Below are 17,863 nucleotides of genomic sequence, written 5' to 3'. Positions count from 1 at the left end.
TTGAGTCCGTCCATCTCGCATAGGACCAGCATTCACTACTTTGGTGGTCCTTCTCCTTAAATAATTGGTGGTTAGATTGACTTGCTAGGAACGACAGAGTGAAGACCAATGGGACTTTTGTTCTTTCAGTGCCAGAGGCCAATGAGATGATATCAAACAATTAGTAGTGAAAATGGTTCAAACAGCAGCAAGAGCCTCTGTGAATTTCATTATGAGTTTATGGATACACTATTGCAAATAGAAAGATCATGCTTCAGTTTTGTTAGTGTGAACATCCATTTTTCCCACTACGTTCTTCCAAAACCAATGCTCCCTCCAGATCTTATCCATCTGCTCGATCGGCACATTCTTCGTCTCCGGCAACAATAGATACACGAAAGCTGTCATGATCACCACCCACCCGCCGAAAAAGAAGAATATCCCCGACTTGAAGTGGCACAACATAGATAAAAATGTTTGCGCAACTAAGAATGTAAAGAGAAATCCAACCGCGACTGTTATGCTCTGTCCTGCTGATCGGATCTCTAGTGGGTATATTTCGCTCGGGACCAACCACCCAAGCGGTCCCCACGACCAGGCGAACCCGGAAACATATATGCATATCAAAACAAGTACCAAATATCCGTAAGCTTTGCCGATTCCTCCGTGATCTCCAAGCTTGGCAGCCATGATTCCTCCGACCATTGCTTGCGTGGCAAGCATTTGAACACCCCCAATCATGAACAACTTTCTTCGACCGAGCTTATCCACCAAGAGCATGGATATGAATGTCGAAATAGTTCCCACGAGACCCGTCACAACTGCTGATAAAAGAGAAGCGCTTTCTCCTAAACCAATTGTTCTGAACAAAACCGGCGCATAAAATGAGATAACATTGATTCCTGTCACTTGTTGGAAAAAGGGAATGGCAATGGACATGACCAGTTGAGGTCTATATTCTCTTCGGATTATATTTCGGAATGGGTGATCGACAGTTTTTGAGATTGAGCTTGCTTTGACAAGATCGTTCAATTCTGCTTGGACATCATCAACTCCCCGTATGCGCCGTAACATCGTCTCGGCCTTTTCATGATCGTCGCTTCTCTGGATTAGGCTGTTGGGTGTTTCGGGGAGGAAAAGCGAACCGAGTGTGAGAATTGAAGCTGGAACTGCAGCCATGGCTAAGGAGATTCTCCAACCCCAACCACCTTCAATTTTCTCTGTACCATAGTTGATGAGATTAGCTGACAGAACCCCAATTCCTACACAGAATTGGAAGCCATTGTTGAACAGTCCTCGGTGTCTTGGAGGTGCCATCTCTGAGATATACAGAGGGACCGACTGCAAATCAAACAGTCATCGAATGGATTATGTAGCGAAACATATTTCCTCTTGAACATGACAGTCCAGAAACTTTAGAAGAAGAATGATCAGAGGTATGTAAGGCTTGTCTAGGACAATGCTTGAAAAATCAACAGAGATTACTGAAGAAATTAATGTTGTTGTTTTGAATTACTTCTTCGTGATTGTCATGACCATACCAAGGAAGTGATTCACCTAGCAAAAGCTCGTGATATGTCGAGCAGAAATGTAACCAAAACAAGTCGAAGATAAGTCTCCCAAACAGCTAGTGTGTTAGTACCTGGTTTGCGAAGCCGACCCCGACGCCAAGCAGAATGCGTCCAAATATCAGCATGTACACATTAGAAGCCGCGCCTCCGAGGGCCGAGCCCGCAAGGAAGGAAGCCCCGCCAACAAGAATGGATGGCTTTCGTCCAAAAGCTCTTGTGACTCTGGAAGCGAAGAGGGAAGCCACAAGGCCGGATATGTACAAGGAGGATGTGAATGAGGTCAAGAGTTGGCTGTCATATTTACAGTAGTTGCTGATCTTGGTGTCTTCTTTCATGCTATCATACACATCGTGGAAGAATTTCTTCAGAAATGGTTCCATTGAGGTGACTCCACCTGAAAAGAAATGACCGTGTAGCATATCTTTCAGCTAATTTTCGCGAGGTTACTAGTGATATCTCGCAGGAGGATCCTTTTCATGGTTAGGAAAGAGACTAAAGCATGCCTTAGAAAGTTGAGCTCACATACAAACTCTCAGCCTAAACAAATGGAAACTCAGCATTAATTCCACAATCACTAGCGTTAGCAGCTCAATCTCTTCAATGGAATCTCGCACTGACCTCCTGCAACTGTCTTGCCATGAGATCACAACAAGCACCCCCAACACATATGAACGTGGCCTGAATTTGTTCCGTCTTTTATCAGCCTTGATCACTGGATCATCCATAATTGGAAAGGACACTACAAGCCTGTCTGTTCTGTAGTACTGTTATTAGCTTAAGTAACATGGTACTGTTCTAATTCGTCGTATTAAGTTACTTGTACGTATAAACGCGATGAAACTGCTAAGACCGAGCCTGAGCCAGGTATCACTGCAAGAAAATCGAACCAAACATACCCGAAATACCGATGTCGTATCCGAAGATAATTCCTCCCGTGGCGGCCACCATACAAGAAAGGGCGACGAACAGCGTGATTCGGCCATTGTACAGCACGGTAGGTTCATTAGACACAGCTACTCCCACAGCCATGGCTTCCTTCAACTGCACGCTTCACAGGATGAACCAGACCCACACTTCTCTGAGTCTTGACAAGTGAAAAACAGCAGCATCAAGAAGAAAGGTGATGCTTCTGTATTCCAGCGTTGAAATATCGAGAAAGCATCTTGGACTGTAAATTTTGTGCCGAGCAAGCACGTGGGGGTTGACCTTGAACTTAGACTTGAACCGGAGAAGGAAAAGTAAGATTTTATTGCGTGCGTGAGTTCCCCTGGCGGGACATAGACACTGGAAAACAGAGTGTCCTCTGTCTTTTTGCGGTGTCGTATGCCTTTGACTAGAGTTCGGTGATCCCGCAGAAAAACAAAGAAATGGATCCACCATTCTCGGCTTATCCGTAGAGATTCTTTCTTTAGAACCGGAATTCCTGCATTACACAAAACTCGACTCGGGAAATCTACAAGGCACTCTGTTGTCGTCACTTGGGGGCTCGAGGCACGACAGTCAGCTTTGGGCGGCTGGAAAAGTAAGGGCAATGGACAGGGAAAACAGAGCACAAAGTCAAACAATAAGATAGAGGCGGGCGGGGACGATGAGACAATTCTCATCAATGATGCTTGACATGTTACTCCACACACCAAAAAAAAACAAAAGAAGAGCTCTAGATGATAGATATGGTGACACTATATCAGTTTTTCTAACGTTGGCTTGTATTAATTGAGTTTACAATTCACCGTTCTACGGATTAATTTATCGTTTATGGGGTTGGTCTAATAAGATAAGTTATAATAATTCTTAACTAGTCAAATATGAGTTTGGCTAGTGTGGGCCTAGTTAAGCCCAACCCGGCCAGTGATGAGAGAGCTTAGTTGAAAGTTCTATAAATAGTGCTAAAGTCTTTCTTCTAACTTCGACGATTCAAAAATCATCTCACATAAGGCAACGAGAGAATAGTGAGGGGCAGCTCATCAAGCCAGTAGTTATTCAAAGGGTGATAGAGGAGAAGAACTCGAATTCGGATCATCATTATTCCGCCTCAAGAATAATGGATTCGAAATCAGGGGCACAAACTCTTTTCCTTTTTCCGTTACGGTGTTCTATTTAGCTACGGTGATCCTAATTGCCGTTTTAGCGACGCACAAATACTTCCGTTCTTTGAAAAGAAATTTTTCTTTTTAAAACTTTTTGCATTGAATATGCAACTATTTTGTCTAGGAGATTTGATCGATTAAAGAAACACATGTTTTACATCTTACATCCTCGTTTGGTATGAAAAATCTGTTTATGATTGTAGTTATTTACTATGAATGACAGAGCTCTTTTTTCTAATGTTGTAAAAGCCCAGTTGTGTTCGGCCCAAAAAAAAGAAGCCCCAGCTTGACATCGCTGGGCCTAGGTCGCCAATTTGGAGAGCAAATAAATTTGTCATAAATAGATTTTTATAAACTGAGCAAATAAACGCGTTTGATAATGATACAAAATTTCAATTCGTGGAACAAAAATTTGTTCGATAATATTATAAATCTTTTTACGGTTGTCGACGAATGGCGGCCTGCAGACAACAATAGGGACTCAAAAGAGGGAGCGACCGATGAGATGAATCCTTATTTTTGTTTGTGTTTCAAACTTAATTTATCCCGAAAATAAACTAAAATGAAATTATTTAGCCAAACTGATGTTTATAGACCAAAAAAGAAAAAATCAAACCGGTGTTTCAAATTTATTTCTGAGAACAGAAAAATAAAAAAAATTAGAGATATAAAATCGTTATTATTCCTCCCGAGTATCACACTGCATCAGTTAAAACATGCGAAGCGTTTCACTTTTGCAAGTTCAGTGGAAAGAGCGCAGTGAGCACTAAGATCGATGGCCATGGAACGTGCAGGGCGCTGGGACGGCTGGTGGGTTAAAGAGGCGCTCGCGAGGCTTGAGTCCCTCAAGAACGTCAAGTGTTTGAGGCCCATTGGCCCGTCGGGGCGGCAGCATGAACTCGGTGGCAATGCGAGACGAGTCCGAATCAGGGAATGGTGGTAATGATGTTCGAGGAAATGAAACCGTGGGGATCGAACTTCTGTTGAGATTGATGTTGCTGATTCTACGATCCGCTGTTGGCTCCACGACACTTCCCATAATCAAATTTTGCTCGTCGAGCGCTTCCTCTGGATGTGCTACAAGGAATGAGCTCCCTCCTTTCCATCAATGAGAGTGAGATCTTTACGTGATTCTAATGCATGATTTTTTAATTTCACATGCGGGGGATGTCTGATGCATGCTGGGTCTTACGTTTGTAGGATAATAAATAACATGATCATCTTGATCCTTGGGACTTCCAAACGGCTTCCTTAATAGTTAATACTGTAAGAGAAGGACTACCTGCTTTTCTGTTGCGCAATTTTTTGCTTCCTTTGTCCTGATGTTTCCACAGTGCTGCGTGTCCCGGCGGCCAGCGGTGCTCAGGAGACGATGTTTTGTGGGGAGATGGATTGGCCGATAACTTAGGAGCAGCAAGCAACCGGGTATTTGAGAAGCTAATGTTATTCTCTAGTAATGACAGCCTTGGGTTGAGTTCGCATCCCACAATTGGAAAAGCTGCTGCCAAGGTCTGATTGATCTGTAAATTAACTACGGAGCTTATTAGCTGTGTCAGTGGTTTTCTTTGTCTCTAGGCTCTTATAACATTCAGGAGAATCCTGATTTCGTGTCAGGCAGCAAAAGAGCGTGGGATGGTTCCAAGAGGATCTGCTCTGATCTGTGGACATTCCGATTACCGCAGACATTTGGAGTCTTGCTTGGCAGAGTTACAGAAGAAAGAGGTGATTGTTGGACACTGAAATCAACTTTACTATTCAATCCACGTAGATTTCTCTACCTCCTCTCTCACCTCTTGACTCTCATCAGGTCCTCCATGCGCATTACCTTCATCATCACGCATGTCTGAAGCTTTCTTTGATCGCTCTGTCATGGAGTAATGAAGAGACAGAAGGTTCCATCGCAACATATTCAGAGTATACATGTGCTCGCATTCATCAAGACACTAAATTTATCTGGTTCCAAATAATGAGAGACCGAAGAGCAGTCCAAATGTGATTGTGATCATCCACTTATGTCCATCTGTAGTGAAGTAGCAGAGTCAGGCTTCAATCTTATTGGTCTTGACATCGTTTTCGCCCACAATCTTCTTCCAAAACCAATGCTCCCCCCAGATCCTGTCCATTTGCTCTATCGGCACGTTCTTCGTCTCCGGCAACAGCAGATGCACGAACACAGTCATGATCACCACCCAACTGCCGAAGAAGAATAACAGCCCCGACTTGAAGTGGCACAGCAAGGACAAAAACGTCTGCGCCCCTAGGTATATGAAGAGAAATCCGACTGCAACGGTCATACTCTGCCCTGCCGATCGGATCTCTAAGGGGAATATTTCGCTGGGAACCAACCACCCGAGAGGTCCCCATGATAAGCAAAACCCGGAGACATATATACATACTAAGACAATTACCAAATATGCATAGGCCTTGCTTATTTCACCGTGATCTCCGAGCTTAGCTGCCATTATTCCTCCAACCATTACTTGTGCTGTGAGCATTTGGAGACCCCCGATCATGAACAGCTTCCTTCGACCAAGCTTATCCACTAAAAGCATGCATATCGATATTGAAACAGCTCTAACGACACCGGTCATGACTGCTGATAAAAGAGAAGCACTTTCTCCTAATCTGATTGTTCTGAATAGTATGGGGGCATAGAACGAAATGACATTGATTCCTGTGACTTGCTGAAAAAAGGGAATGGCTATGGACATGACTAGTTGAGGCCTGCACTTCCTTCGGATGATGTTTCTGAATGGATGGTGGACAGTTTTCGAGATCGAGCTCTCTCCAACGAGATCATCTAGCTCTGCTTGAACATCATCTGTGCCTCGGATACGCCACAACATGGATTTGGCCTTTTCTGTGTTGCAGCTTCTCTGGATTAAGCTGTTAGGCGTTTCGGGGAGAAGAAAAGCACCAAGTGTTAGGATTGATGCAGGAACTGCAGCCATAGCTAGAGAGATTCTCCAGCCCCAACCCCCTTCTATTTTCTCGGCGCCGTAGTTGATGAGATTAGCAAACAAAACACCAGATCCTAGACACATTTCGAAGAAGTTGTTGAAAAATCCTCAATGACGTGGAGGCGCCATTTCAGAGATGTACAGAGGGACTGACTGCAAATCAAGAAGTAAGACAATGTCACTGTTAAAGGCATTTCTTCTTCAACAGAACACCATTGGCATAGTTTCTGGTTAGAGAGTGATAGAAGAATATAAGGCCCTGTCCAAGAATAGAAGACAACTACAAGCTTGCTTGTCCAACTGGTCTTAAAATTGATCTATGATATGCTTCAGTTCTACTTTCAAAGACAGATCACTCAACTGTGAATGGAAAGACCTTAAGAAGAACGATGGAAGGAAGGTAGACAAAAATTGGTCAGCAGATAAAATCACATTTGGCTTAGTAAAACAGAATTGAGTAGTCTTGATGATTGCACTCCTAGTACGACAACATAAGAACCTGGTTTGCGAAGCCGACTCCGATCCCAAGTGGAACGCGGCCAAATATCAACATGGCCACGTTGGAAGCTGCACCTCCGAGAGCTGAACCCGCAAGAAAAGCAACCCCGCCAGCAAGAATGGAAGGCAAGCGTCCAAAATATCTAGTGACTGAGGAGGCAAAGAAGGAAGTTACAAGGCCGGCTATGTACAAGGAGGAGGTGAATAAGGTCAACAACTGGCTGTTAAATTTGCAGTAGTTGCGGATCTTTGTGTCTTCTTTCATCTTATGATACACTTCTGGGAAGAATTTCTTCAAAAATGGCTCCATCGATGTAACTCCACCTTAAGAAAAGACATGTTCTTCTGTCAGCACTTGTACGGAAAAAAAAAAAAAAAGTTTGACGCTAAGCACTATCTCATAATCGTCAAACGGGGAAGAATCTCTTCAAGAATGGCTCCATCGATGTAACTCCAACTTAAGCATAGACACGTTCTTCTATCAGCACTGACAAGAAAAAAATGTTCGACACTCTCTAAACTCGTAAGAAGCTCTACCTCATAAGCGTTTAAACAGTGACCGAACATTTAAGAAACACACCATATCCTGCAAAATGGCTGAACAAACCTGATATGCCAATGTCATAGCCGAAAATAATTCCACCGGTGGCGGCCACGGCACAATCAAAGACAACTAGCGGAGTGATTCTTCCATTGTATCTATATGTTCCTCCGTTTTCTATAGCTTCTCCTATGGCCATGGCTTCCTCCAATAACACACAGTAGGGAGATAGCCAAATGGCCTGTCCTTCTTGCTATATTAGCGGGCTCAAATCATCTGGGACTATATGGCAGCACAAGGGGTTGAATGTGGAAAGGACATCTTGGTTGGCCCAGATCCCAACTTTGGCTAGTGATTCATCTAGACATTTCTTTATCCATTTCACTGTCATGACCATGATCTAGTGCTTTTAACTTTGTCTCTCTTTTTTGAAGGCAAATCTGTCAATGGTGCTAAAGAAAACTGTTGAGTCCACTCACATTGGACCAGCACTCACTACTTTGGCGGCCCTTCCCCTTAATAATTGGTGGTTAGATTGAGTGGCTGGAAACGACAGATTGAAGAACAATGGGACATTAACAATTAGTGATGAAAAGGTTGAAACAGCAACAGGAGCCTCTGCAAAAATATTATGAGCTTATGGACACGCTACCGAAAATGGCATCGTCATGGTTCAGTTTTGTTAATGTGGAAATCCATTTTCGCGCTCTTATGTTTGCAGGATAATAAATGACATGAATTTGCTCGGTAATTTTGGGGAGCTGTATTCAAGTTTTGTCAGGTGTTATCGTGATCCTTGGACTTCCAAACGGCTTCCTTAATACTGTAACAGAAGGACTGCCTGCTTTTCTGTTGTAATTTTTCGATTGCTTGTTCTGATGTTTCCACATTATTGCATGTCCCGGCGGCCCACGGTGCTCAGGAGACGATGTCATGTGGGGAGATGGATTGGATGATAGCTTAGCAGCAGCAAGCGACCAGATATTCGAGAAGCTAATGTTATTATCTAGTAATGACTACCTTGGGCTGAGTTCACATCCCACAATTGGAAACGCCGCTGCCAAGGTCCGATTGATCTGTAAATTGATATGGAGCTTATTACCTGTGTCAGTGGTTTTCTTTGTGTGTGTATGCTCTTATAAAATCATGACGATCTTGATTTTGTGTTAGGCACCAAAAGAGCATGGGATGTGTCCAAGAGGATCGGCCCTGCTCTTTGGATACTCCGGTTACCACAGACGTTTGGAGTCTTGCTTGGCAGAGTTAAAGGAGGAGGAGGTCATTGTTGGACTCACAGGATTCTAGGAGAAGTCAATGCAACACACTGGAAAGAAACGGGTCCAAACTTTATATTGTAATATCTCATAGGCATCAAAGGCTCATGTCCAGCCATGTTCAAGTTCTTAACCTACTGAAGTGATTGGCTGGAACGGGTTGTTGATCCAACAAAACATCCCAGTCGGCCATCCTTGATTATGATCTTTCGCATGACATCTGGAATTTCACTTTGTAATTTATGTTTCTCCAATTTTCATTCTCTATTCATTGGTTGATGGTTCATCTTCTTTTACACCCTGCTGAAGAATGATGTCTATTCATGTTGAATGCCTCCTCTAGGATTGTCTTCTTTGTCCTACTGGGTTCGCAGCAGACATGGCCTTGATGGTTGTAATTGGAAGCATCAGCCTTCCGCTTGCTGCAGGATTTACCACCTGAAAAAGGATGAGGAGATTGCCATATTTTCCGCTGTCTTGAATCACGCATCCATAATTGATGGAATCAGTCTCGCTGAAAGACAACCGGCTGCGGAAGTTTTTGTTTATGGGCACTGCGACATGTTTCCCTGAATAAATTGTTGTAGGTTCTTGCTTCTCTTTTCTCTATTTTGATCCCCCTCTCATCTTTCTCAGAGAAGACTGATACGTGACTGCAGATTTTGCTGTTCATCCTGACCTTTTAACTTAGCAGGTGCAGACTACTAAGCACCGGCACAAGGGACCAAGTGGAGCTTGGGATGACATAAATCTTCCTCTACAGCGAATGACAAGATTTTAACCAAAATTCTCGAGCAGGGACAGATGAGTCTAACTCGAAAATCGAAATCAACAGGATAGATTGCTCTGCATATATTCACACTTCCATACTTTGGAAAGAAATGTTTTTTTTTTTTATTATTCCTTTGAATTTAATCGGTTGTAAAACTCGTGTTTTACGTCTTTTATCGCCGTATTCGAGAAAGGAACACGACAGACTTGGTAAATTGTTCGAGAATGAATTTGGCTGTACGAATTGCAATCGTAAAATGACATGAGCGCTCGGAGCATGCTATTATTCGAGTTCTCGGTTCGAAGCTGTTTTAAGTAGAAAAAGCACCATGATTTTTGTTATTTACCATAAATGAAATCTATTCTTCTTCTTTTTTCAGTATCCCGATAGGGCCGCTTTTTTTTTTTTTTTTTTGATAATGACACAAATAGTTTATGATTTTTGGCTCAATATGCAATGTGGGTCTTGAATTTTTAATTTGTTCAATGTAGTCCATGAAGTTTAGCCCAATATGCAATGTCATCCTTAAACTTTTAATTTGTTCAATTTGATCTCTAGACTTTTGATATATGTTCGAGTTAGTTCCTAAACTATATGAGAATATTTAATGTAATCATTCCATTAATTCAAGTTCAAAAATAACATTGAACATTTTCATATGGTTGGGAGATTAGATTGAACATGTAAAAAAAATTCAGAGACGATATTGCACATTGAGCTAAACTTTAGGAATCACTTGCCTTTCTCTTCCACATAAGAGAAAAGAAATCTTTACCGAGATTCACAAATGCAATTAAAAAAAAAACATTTAGCTCGTCTTCTTTTGGCAACAGAAACGGGGGTTTGAATAGACATCCTGCATAAAATTTAAGAGTGCATGAAATTATGCACGGCAAATTACGTTAAGATCAAAGATATGGTGGTTAAGGCTTCATTATCAGTTCGATTTTCGAATTCAAGAACTCGTGTCCATAGGACATGCGGTGAAGAATCCAGAACTATCACTACCATTATATAATCGTTATAGTCAAATCCACGCCATAATTTATTTAATTAGAACGCGCACGTATCGACAATCTCTAATCAAATTTTAAAAGGAAAAAAATCAAGTCAATCAACCCGGAACTTAATCGTGGTTGCTGCTTAAATAAACTCTCGAATTAAAGCTAAGTAAAGGGGGAGGTGTCTAAACGCATATAACGTCCAATAACCACCATGAACGCACGTATCCCGTCATCGTGTTCATTTTATTACCTTAACATCTCAACCTTAGTGTTTTCATATTTACTGAAAACCGATAAAAGTTGTACCAACACATGCCGTTCTCAAGCCGGACTCGTCGGGCCTTGTCATGTTCGAGTTTCTCCCAGTAAATTCTTATTAAGTCCTCGTACCATGTCGAGAATTGCGACCGCTCGCCAAGAGAACTTTTGGGGCTTAATTTACCCCTTCCTATGTTGTTATTAGCAACATCAATCATAGTTACATGATCATTAGAATGTCGGACTTTACGACAAGACCAGCGTTGTCTGTGGCTGCACTCCTTCGCATTTTTCTTCAAAAAAAAAAAATGTCGTGCCAATGTTGACGTAATTATCAACATTTTGGAGGCTGTTTGATTACAATATTAAATTGAAAAAGTTGTGATAACTACCTCTATAAGCTTTACGATGAAATTAGCAGCCGACAGCAACCAAACTCGCGCCTCCTGTGCCTATAAATAGGAGAGAGTTTGCAACATTCTAGTAAAGCAAAGCTCTTTCTTACACGACAGCATGCGAAAGTCCTTGTAATCGAGAACACTAAACATGGCCGCCCTTCGCTCGTTTCGATTTCGCCATTCGATCTTCTTGTGTTTGGTCACCACGTTTCGCTTCGGCCAGGCGTGCTTCAGCTTCAAAGCCAAGCACTTGAACTTAACAACGTTCGGAACCCACTGTTCTTGGGCCAGAGCGACCTGGTACAGTAGTCCCGATGGAGCCGGTAGCGACGGTATGGAATGCATAGAGACGGAGTCTGGTTGTTTCTTATTTGATTTATGCACGAATGACGATGCATGTGGACATGTTGTAGGAGGAGCCTGTGGATATGGGAATGCGGTGTCACAACCTCCGTTCTCTTCCATGGTGACCGGAATCGGCCCTTCTCTGTACAAATCAGGCAAAGAGTGTGGAGCTTGCTACAAGGTACACTCCATTTACTTTGCCAATTTCACAAACATGTAAGAGAGTAGATTCACGTGTGCATAACCTACTAATGTATAGCTCTGGTTCTATCTTTACTTGATAGATCATATGTACCAAAAGAACGCATCCATCCTGTTCGGGCAAACCGGCTAGGGTGGTTATCACAGACTTTTGCCCCGGAGGTCCCTGTGTGACTGATTCTGCCCATTTCGACCTCAGCAGGACTGCATTCGGTGCTATGGCTAAAGCAGGAGAAGGAGTCGAACTCTGCAATGCTGCAGTCCTCAAAATCCGATATGCTCAGAAACTTATCTAACATACCCGAAAAAGGTTCTGGCTCAGCGAGGGTCTCAATTTGTAGTGCCAATTCAGCTGACACCTTCCATGCATTTTCTTATATTTCCAGAGTTGCGTGCGATTACTCAGGAAGAACCATAGCATTCCATGTCGATCCAAGGTCCAACCCCAACTACTTTGCGGTGGTCATTGAGCTTGAAGAGGGAGATGGCGATCTTGCAGGAGTATCACTGAAGGAAGCCTCCATGGGGTCTGAGGAGTGGAGGTCGATGCAACAGTCATGGGGCGCCGCTTGGAAGCTGGATGCCGGCTCAGAGATGCAACCTCCGTCTCAATTCAGCTGACATCGCAATACTCGAGAGAGACCATAGTGGCCAAGAACGCAATTCCAGAAAACTGGAAGCCTGGTTCAACCTATAGATCTCAAGTCAACTACTTGTAATTGTCTAGCAAACTTCAATGGCCCTTCACGCCCTACTGGCTCATTGTGAAAGAACTATGTAGCATAAGCACAAGAGACTGCTTAATGTATTGGACACTAGTTTCTGGCTATTGTAGTATTTGAGCAGGGCAGACTTCAGTAACCGTAACATGCTGAGTATTTTCTTTGTACCCATTAAAAGACATGAACATTAACTTGTAGCACGATCGACGTTCCGGCCAAAAATTGCGTTACTCAGAACAGACTAGTGATAATTTGAGTTACATGAGGAAGGGAGAACAGAAAACAAGATTGAGTAGTAGGCAAAAAAAATTATGCCTTACAGTTTGGCATAGACTTTTGGGCAATGGATGGATAACTCCTGGAAGTTGATGCAGCAGGAAAGTGCTTGAGTAAGCTTCACTAGATCATCCTTTCTGTGCGTTGCAGTCAGAGTAACTCTTAGCCTGAGCAAGCAATGAACTTATCTGAGTAACTTAAGAGTAACGCAATATATCTAGGAACATAAGGCAAATGGTTTTACTAATTTAAACAATTTGGAAAGGTTAATGATATGAACTTCTCAATATCACCAACCCTGATTCATTTAGAAGGAAACGATAGGATGTTCTTTCCCTTTAATATATTTCCAGACAGATGAGAATGTAAACAAAAATTAAGTCTACGAAAACAAGGGGTGCACGAACCTGCATGAATTCGGAGGAACTGTTGGGGGTCTAATCGCAGTCACATGAAATCCAGACTCCAGCAGACGCCTATTCATGGTTAAGAAGCTCAGGAACCATTACAGACATCGAGTGTATTGAGTATGAGAGCAAGTATGATTGTGTGCCTGCATTCATGTGTGCGTGCAAGCAAGAGAGAGAGAGAAAGAGAGGACCTGCTTGCTCGCAAGGCATTCTCTTCGCTACCAACAATGAGAGAGATTATTGGACTTAAGATGGGGATTCCAGTGAGAGCACGAAAGTCCTGCACGCGGTTCCATAGTTCCCTTCTCCGCCAATGCTCTTTCTTTGCCACAATGACAGCAGCTGTTACATAAGATATGCAAACTTAGAGTTAATGGAAAACTATAAAAGCCGCAAAAACAATGATGCAGAATTGAAAGGGTTACATAGGAGACCCAACGAACTTTTTTTACGATATCTTGACATGGCTACTCTTATTGCTTTAGCCACAGTAGAATAGTTTATCATACTGAGGCAGTTGCTTCCCACAACCTCGTTCTGATGAATGCAATGCAATAGATAAATATGGCACCAGTCCTCTCCAATTCACAAGAAAATCTTTTTTCCATGGGTAGGGGAGGAATGGTTAAGATAATTAGTTCAAGAAGGAAGACACAGAAGATAACCATGTGCAGCAGCAGCAACTGGGACGGGAGTAGCAGTAGAAAATATGAAAGAGCGACCCCTTGACTGGATGAGTTGCTTCCATCTTTTACTGTTAGCCAGAAAAATGAGGAAAAGAAACGAGTAAATACGACTACGCACAGCGAGCATATAAACAGATCAAAATTGTAATAACTAATACTACATCCAAAGGTCTAAGAATGAATGGAAAGATATTGGCAGGTAAATTGGAGCAGGGCAAACTGCAAAGTGGCCCAATTTTCTTTTGCACACACTTTGGAGATTAAGATCATCAACAAAACCAGTCACTGATCATTTAATAAGTTCTACAGACAGTCAGACACGACTAGCCATCTCAAAGTACTACAAGCACTTGAGCTCCCCTTTTCTTCATGAAGTGAAGATCAGCAAGAAGATACTGAAACAGTTGCTAAACATACCGCAAAAGGAAAATGTCTTTTTAATTGGTATGCAAAATATGATAAAAACTCTTCCTGGGGCCATCCCCTTGTTTCTAGGCACCTTAGAAAACTATGTTGCAAGTTGAGAAATGAATAATCATTTACATGCCTTGATACCTAAAGCAATTGACGCTGACAACAAGGGGTAATAAAACAAAATCATTGGCAAAGGTCACCTGCATGCAATGAATCCACCATGGCAACCTGCAGCTTTACTCAGAGTGCCGACACATATGTCAACATCTCTTTCACAATCAAACTCCTCTGCAACTCCTCCACCATTTTTTCCACAAACAAATGTTCCATGAGCCTGAACAAATTGGCAACTTCTTATTGAAAGTATGACAAGTTATCATCAAAAGCGTGTATTTTCTCAAAGTAGCAACAGAAGTTCTATGAAGATCTCCCTAAGCTCATGGAACATGCTGGCTAATGGTAATAGGAGTATCTTATTCAATTTCTTTTGTGTCTTCTTTCGGGTTAAAGCTGCTTTTCCAAGCATAAATTGTCAACCACGCATTATATGCCTCCATGATTCTTTTTGTGGATATTTATCGTATTGCAAATGGCACAAGTCTTGCAACTTAAATGACAACATTATATACAGAATGAGGGACTTACGTCATCAATGACTAAGAGAAAATCATGCTTTCTCCTAAGTCTCACAAGCTCATCCATTGGTGCAAAATCTCCATCCATGCTAAACAAACTGTAGAGGCAGAAAACAGGGATCACATAGTGGACCAAATCATGGACGTAGAAGCAAACAATAATTTACAGTAAGACGCACATTGAACTCAGAATAAGAATATTTCGAGAAAATGGTACGCAACATTCACCAACATGGATAAAGCCAACTCAATTGTCTTATGAATGACGTCCAATGAAAAGGTGCTTCTCATATGTTGCTATGCACATGCACAATATGTTCCAAGTAAAATCAAGATACAGAACAGCTAAAAAGAAATGGTGGATGGTTCCTAACCTATCAGTCACAACAACTTTCCTCTCCGTTGTGCAGGCAGATCTGATAAGCGAAAAAAGCAGTGCCAAATCATGAATCAGTCCTGTGAGAAAGATGAGGGAAAATTAAATACGAGAAACAAGTACCTACAGCAATTTATTCAGGTGAAACATGTCGCAGTGGCCATAAACGAAAACTTCCACACTTCGTTGTCTTTCAGCAAGACGTATTCCATCAATTATGGATGCATGATTCAAGGCATCAGAAAATATGGCAATCTTCTCATCCTTTTCAGGTTGTGCACCTGCAGCAAGCAGTAGGCTGATGCTTCCAATTGCCACCATCAAGGCCATGTTAGCGGCAAACCCAGTAGGACAAAGAAGACACTCCTAGATTAGGAATTCAAAATGAACATACATCAGTCTACAGCAGGGCATAACATAAGATGAACCATCAACTTATGAATAGAGAATATAAATTGCACAAACATAAATTACAAAGTAAATTTGCAGATATCATGAGAAAGATCATAATCAAGGATGACCAATTAGTATACACCATTGGATCAACAACCTAATCCATCCCATCACTTCAATCAATTAAGAACTTGAACTAGGCAGGACAAGAGCCTTTGATATCTACTAGACATTTCCATAAAAAGTTTGGATCTGTTTTTTTCCAGTGTGCTGGATTGACTTTCCTAGAATCCTGTGAGTCCAACAATTACCTCTTTCTTCTTTAACTCTGCCAAGCAAGACTCCAGACGTCTGTGGTAATTGGTATATCCGCAGATCAGAGCAGATCCTCTTGGACCCATCCCATGCTCTTTTGCTGCCTAACATGAAGTTAAGACCGTCATGATTCCGAAAGAGCATACACACAAAGAATACCACTGATACAGGTAATAAGTTCCGTAGTTGATCTACAGATCAATCAGACCTTGGCCGCAGCTTTTCCAATTGTGGGATGTGAACTCAACCCAAGGTAGTCATTACTAGAGAATAAAATTAGCTTCTTGGACTCCCGGTCGCTTGCTGCTACTGAGCTATCAGCCAATCCATCTCCCCAGGTAACATCGTCTCCTGAGAACCGCCAGCGCCGAGACATGCAATAATGTCGACACATCAGAATAAAGCAAGCAAAAAATTACAACCGAAAAGCAGGCATTCTTTCTGTAACCGTATTCAGGTGGCCATTTGGAAGTTTAAGGATCAAGAAAATAATCTACAAAAAATTTGAATACGAGCCCCCCAAATTACGAAGAAAGTTCATTTTATAAATCATCCTACCAACATAAGACCATGCATGCATCATACACATCCAGGATGTCGCATTGAAAACTTCTGCATTCATGGAAGTGGGAGTTCATTACCGGTAGCACATCCAGAAATGAGGGAGGTGCAAAATTTGATTATGGGAAGTAGGTGAATTCAAAGAAGAAAAAGGGTGTGTTTACCAGAGCTAGGGATGTCATGGAGCCAACGGCGGAAGGTGGAACCAGCAACGTCAACCTCAACAGAAGTGCGATCCCATGGTTTCATTTCCTCAAACACCTCATACTCATCATCATTCCCACCGCTCCCTGACTCGCACTTTCGACTCGCATCGCCGCTGACTTCATCCTGTTGTATCGACAGGCGAATGGGCCTCAGAGACCTAACGATCTTGAGGGACTCGACCCTCGCGAGTGCTTCTTTAACCCAGCCGTCCCAACGCCCTGAAATCTCCGTGGCCATCGATCTTCTCAGTGCGCTCTGTCCACTGAACTTGCAAAAGCGAAAAGCTTCACGGACTTGGGATTCCCCTTTTTAAGATCAAGGACGCTGTTTTATTGAAATGCGCGAAGGGAAAATGTGGTTTGGCTCTGACCCGGAACTGGAACTTGCGAATTCCAATGATACAAACCAAGAAGACCAACCCTCTGCTGAAAAGTGGAGACGATGATGACGGTAGGCCATACTGTAGATGCTAACACGGTATCTTGGGTTGCCACATTGTTTGCAGAAATTAAGAAAAAGACAGAAAGTCAGATACGAGTTGGCTTGTGGGAATCCCCGCTGCTGAGTGGTCGGCCTGCTAGAAAAAAGTTGCGCTGCGCGGCCGGAGGAGAGAGACGAAGCGATTTGCTCCGAGAACTTTGGAGAGTGATGCCGAGGCTAATGCCCTGAAAAAAATCTGACTTTTGACTTCTTACCCTAAACTTTTTTATTTCACAAAATTGTTCAGGCACATGGTGGGGTCGAGCGACGCCTCGCTGATCCTGTGCCCCTTCACGACGGAGTAGACAATGGTCGGGGAAGGTCTCAATTCCGGGCGGATCGAGGACGCAAGGTGGAGAAGCAAGTGAACTACACGGTCAATGGAGCCTTCGAGGTCGGAAGCACGGTGAAGGACATAGGAAGGAAGAAGAAGGAGCGGGCTGGAGGGTGGGCCACCCAAGCTCCCGATCGGCAATTGTATTGCCGTGCGAGACCCAATT

At 42.7% G+C, this 17,863-nt stretch overlaps 2 protein-coding genes, 1 long non-coding RNA gene and 2 pseudogenes across 3 annotated transcripts; 2 read left to right on the top strand and 3 right to left on the bottom strand.

Annotated features, from left to right (window-relative positions):
• Positions 1-179: 179 nt before the first annotated feature.
• Positions 180-2,970, bottom strand: LOC115745779 (hexose carrier protein HEX6-like). The gene is given in 5 exon segments (XM_030681375.2): positions 180-1,320; positions 1,622-1,944; positions 2,447-2,590; positions 2,593-2,647; positions 2,649-2,970. Coding segments are annotated over 5 exon segments (1,878 nt in total). The 5' UTR covers positions 2,931-2,970; the 3' UTR covers positions 180-246.
• Positions 2,971-4,595: 1,625 nt separating this feature from the next.
• Positions 4,596-5,717, top strand: LOC125316097. The gene is made up of 2 exons (XR_007199418.1): positions 4,596-5,146; positions 5,252-5,717. It is a non-coding gene; the product is annotated as an uncharacterized LOC125316097 (long non-coding RNA).
• On the bottom strand, positions 5,677-7,973 carry LOC115745786 (annotated as a pseudogene).
• Positions 7,974-11,375: 3,402 nt separating this feature from the next.
• On the top strand, positions 11,376-12,910 carry LOC115745817 (annotated as a pseudogene).
• LOC115745803 (8-amino-7-oxononanoate synthase) lies at positions 12,803-17,521 on the bottom strand. The gene is made up of 11 exons (XM_030681408.2): positions 16,841-17,521; positions 16,324-16,466; positions 16,112-16,219; positions 15,535-15,773; positions 15,406-15,447; positions 15,042-15,129; positions 14,597-14,730; positions 13,962-14,050; positions 13,488-13,638; positions 13,294-13,362; positions 12,803-13,053 (listed from the first exon to the last, which is right to left on the bottom strand). The coding sequence occupies exons 1-11, from the start codon at positions 17,118-17,120 to the stop codon at positions 12,927-12,929; spliced, it is 1,470 nt and encodes a 489-aa protein (XP_030537268.1). The 5' UTR covers positions 17,121-17,521; the 3' UTR covers positions 12,803-12,926.
• Between the last annotated feature and the right edge of the window lie 342 nt (positions 17,522-17,863).

This window comes from Rhodamnia argentea, chromosome 7 (assembly GCF_020921035.1).
Source record: "Rhodamnia argentea isolate NSW1041297 chromosome 7, ASM2092103v1, whole genome shotgun sequence".
In the NCBI taxonomy this organism is placed as follows: domain Eukaryota; kingdom Viridiplantae; phylum Streptophyta; class Magnoliopsida; order Myrtales; family Myrtaceae; genus Rhodamnia; species Rhodamnia argentea.
Note: the sequence above shows the minus strand (reverse complement) of the source record. Positions and strands in the feature narration are given on the sequence as shown.

Bases quoted from the DNA above. Each gene is read 5' to 3' on its own strand.
- LOC115745803 (XM_030681408.2), bottom strand. From the start codon at position 17,120: ATGGCCACGGAGATTTCAGGGCGTTGGGACGGCTGGGTTAAAGAAGCA. The intron at 16,220-16,323 runs GTCTGATTGATC...ACTTCATGTTAG, and splicing joins TTGGAAAAGCTGCGGCCAAG to GCAGCAAAAGAGCATGGGAT. The intron at 15,448-15,534 runs GTAGGTACTTGT...TTCGCTTATCAG, and splicing joins TTTCACCTGAATAAATTGCT to ATCTGCCTGCACAACGGAGA.